A 3736-nucleotide genomic window follows, 5' to 3' on the forward strand; every position below is an offset into this window, starting at 1 on the left:
GAATTACTTGAACCCAGGAGGCAGAGGTTGCAGCGAGATGACATGGTGCCACTGCACTCCAGCCTGGGCAGCAGAGACAGACTCTGCCTCAGGGGAAAAAAAAAAAAAAAAATCACCAACAGGAGAGGCTTAAAAAATTCTGGTATGGTTATCTTACTAATTTTTAGGAATCAGTATATAGAATTTTCTACCTTAGGTTTTTACTTATTTTTGTGCTCAAACCTACACTCTCCATTCAAAAAGAATTGAGCTTCATTCACAGACACATTTATACTGACAACACCTTCCTACCCCTCCCCCAGCGATAAATAACAGATAACTGATCCAAATTGGGACAATAAATCTGGCTTTCTTTCTTTTTAGACAGGGTCTCACTCTGCTGCCCAGGCTGGAGCGTAGTGGCATAATCATGGCTCACTGCAACCTTGACCTCGTAGGCTCAAGTGATCCCACCACCTCAGCCTCCTGAGTGCTGGGAATACAGGCGCCTGCCAGCATGCCAGGCTAATTTCTATATTTCTTGTAGAGATGGGGTTTCACCATGCTGCCCAGGCTGGTCTTGAACTCCTGGGCTCAAGCCATCCATCTGCCTTGGCCTCCCAAAGTGCTGGGATTACAGGCATGAGTCACAGTGCCCATCCTAAGTCCTCTTTTTAACTAAGCTAGCTTAGAGTGGTTTCCGTTTGCTGCAACCAAATGGTTCCAAAGTAATCCAATGCTTTTTTTCTCAAAGATAAGCATTTCACATCTCTACCTCTCCCTTCAATCTGCCTTTCCGCAACCTGCTCACTCATTAACAGAAATCAAAAGTTTCTCTTTGCACTTAGTGAGTGCAAAGAGAACGTCCCCAAACCTAAAACGACCTGTCTCCCTCCACAGGAAATGATTATCATACACTCAACAAAGCTGCAAGAGTCACCCTTGATTCCTTACTTTCCTATGCCTTCTTGGTTCAATCCCCCACAAAATGCTATTAATTCAACTTGCAAAATATACTGAATCTGTCAGCTTCCTTATATCTCCACCATGACCACCCTAGTACTGGTGTACACCTGGCTAACTACAACAGCCGCAGTGCAGGTTGTACTTCTTTTTTTAATTTTGAGACAGTTTCGCTCTTGTTGCCCAGGCTGGAGTGCAATGGTGCGATCTTGGCTCACCAGAACCTCTGCCTCCCGGGTTCAAGCGATTCTCTTGCCTCAGCCTCCCGAGTAGCTGGTATTACAGGCATGTGCCACCATGCCCAGCTAATTTTGTATTTTTGGTAGAGACGGGGTTTCTCCATGTTGGTCAGGCTGGTCTCGAACTCCCGACCTCAGGTGACCACCCACCTCGGCCTCCCAAAATGCTGGGATTACAGGCATGAGCCACCGTGCCCAGCCATGCAGGTTGTACTTCTACTGTCAACCCACTAAAGTCCATTTTTCATCTAAGCACCTGAGTTATTTTTTAAAACATAAATCAGGCCAAGTGCGGTGGCTCATGCCTATTATTCCAGCACTTTCAGAAGTCAAGCTGGTGGGTCACTTGAGCCCAGGAGTTCGAGACCAGCCTGGGCAATGAGACCAGCCTGGGCCACATGATGAAACCCCACCTCTACAAATAATACAAAAATTACCCAGGCATGATAGTGTGTGCCTGTAGTCCCAGCTACTTGGGAGACTGAGGTAGGTGGATTGCTTGAGTCTAGAAGGTTGAGACTACAATAAGCTGTGATCAGGCTACTGTACTATAGCCTAGGTGACAGAGTGAGACCTTGTCTCAAAAACAAAGCAACAACAACAACAACAACAACAACAAAGGCCGGATGCAGTGGCTCACACCTCTAATCCCAGCACTTTGGGAGACTGAGGCTGGCAGACTGCTTGAGCTCAGGAGTTTGAGACCAGTCTGGGCAGCATGGTGAAACCCTGTCTCTACAAAAAAAAAAAAAAAAAAAAAGAAAAGAAAAAAGAAAAAAAAAAAAAGAAAATTCACTATTTGGCTTCAGAAGCCATGTGCTATTATCTGTCTCCTACCAGTCACACCTCATGACAGTTGCCTCTTTATTATGCTCCAGCCACATCAGCCTTTTCAGTGCCTTAAAACAGCATTGTTCCTTCCTCCTGGGAGGTGTTCAGCAGGCTGTGCCCTCTGCTTTCCTCAGCCTCCAGCCCAGCTGAAAGGCCGCCTCAGATGCCTCTCTAACCGCCATTATCTGTGTGATGATCTGTACTATTCCTGTGGAATACTCAATGACAACTGAATATTAAATAATCATTTGGATGATATTTCTTTGTACTGTCTTGAGTTCTGCCAAACTCTGAGCTCCATGAGGCCAGAGACCATGGCTATCTGTGCTCTATGGTATTCCCAGTGTACAAATCAAGCACTCAATAGATATACTTTTTTTTGTTTGCTTTTGAGTCAGAGTCTCACTCTGTTGCCCAGGCTGGAATGTAGTGATGCGATTTTGGCTCACTGCAAGCTCCGCCTCCTGGGTTCATGCCATTCTCCTGCCTCAGCCTCCCGAGTAGCTGGGACTACAGGCGCCCGCCACCACGCCCAGCTAATTTTTTGTATTTTTAGTAGAGATGGGTTTCACCATGTTAGCCAGGATGGTCTCCATTTCCTGACTTCGTGATCCACCCACCTCGGCCTCCCAAAGTGCTGGGATTACAAGCATGAGCCACTGCACCCAGCCTCAATAGATAGACTTAATAAGTCACAGCCATTGAATAAGAATAGCTTGGTACTCTACTGCAGTATAGTTTAGAGCTACAAATGCTCACTCTCCCTTCTCCTATTAAGGATGGAACTATCAAGACTTTAAGGAAAGCATTCAAATTGTTGATTCACCTGGACAATCAAAAAGTATATAGTCGTCCTCTACATGGCCAAGACAGTTCTCCAGCCAGTCAAAGTTATTGGCAAAGTACTCCATGCAAAATACCAATCCTCCATTGGGACCAAATCGCAGAGAATCATCCTCCATTACATCATCCACCTCGATCAGTTCCCGGATGTCTGAAAAGGACAAATAGGGCCCAGAATACATGTGTCCCTTCAAAAATTGTTATCCTTACTAGAAATAGAACATAAAAGTTAATAATTACATAAAAAACTCATATGCAGGAAATTATTTATGTACATGGCTTTTCACTGTAGCAGTGTCCATTAATAGAGAAATTAGCAAATAAATTATTGTTCAGCCAGACAATGGAATACTACACAGTCATAAATGGGGAAAATCTCTTTAAGTATTAACAATAATACAACCTCCTAGGCATATTGTTCAGTGAAAAATGCAAGGTACAGAACTGTGTAAGAATGCTATCATTGGTGTTAATAAAAGACAAAAATTCACTACATAGACATAATACATATACATCTTGAATTTTATGTGCACAGGCTATGAAAGAACACACCAGAAACTGGTAACACTGGCTGCTCCTAGGAAGGGGAGCTGATTGCTGGGACGCAGAGCTGAGAGGAAGATGTTTTCCTGTATACTTACTCTTTAGTACTTTTACGTTATGAACCATGTGAATATGTATTACCTATTCCTAAAAAGTACAAAACGAAAAAGAGAAAACTGATTACCATTTCTTTTTTTTTTTTTTTTGAGACGGAGTCTTGCTCTGTGCCCCAGGCTGGAGTGCAGTGGCGCGATGTCGGCTCACTGCAAGCTCCGCCCCCCGGGTTCACGCCATTCTCCTGCCTCAGCCTCCCAAGTAGCTGGGACTACAGGCGCCCA

The 3736-nt window shown here is 44.5% G+C and overlaps 1 protein-coding gene across 1 annotated transcript in view; it reads right to left on the bottom strand.

The window, feature by feature from the left end:
* The window catches only part of GPN3 (GPN-loop GTPase 3), a 27266-nt gene that overhangs the window by 11302 nt on the left and 12228 nt on the right, over window positions 1-3736 (bottom strand). Inside the window, exon 4 of the mRNA XM_011997932.1 lies at window positions 2831-3006. Coding sequence (XP_011853322.1) covers window positions 2831-3006 — 176 coding nt within the window. The remainder of the gene's footprint in view (window positions 1-2830; window positions 3007-3736) is intronic.

This window comes from Mandrillus leucophaeus, unplaced genomic scaffold (genome assembly GCF_000951045.1).
Source record: "Mandrillus leucophaeus isolate KB7577 unplaced genomic scaffold, Mleu.le_1.0 Scaffold55, whole genome shotgun sequence".
NCBI lineage: Eukaryota > Metazoa > Chordata > Mammalia > Primates > Cercopithecidae > Mandrillus > Mandrillus leucophaeus.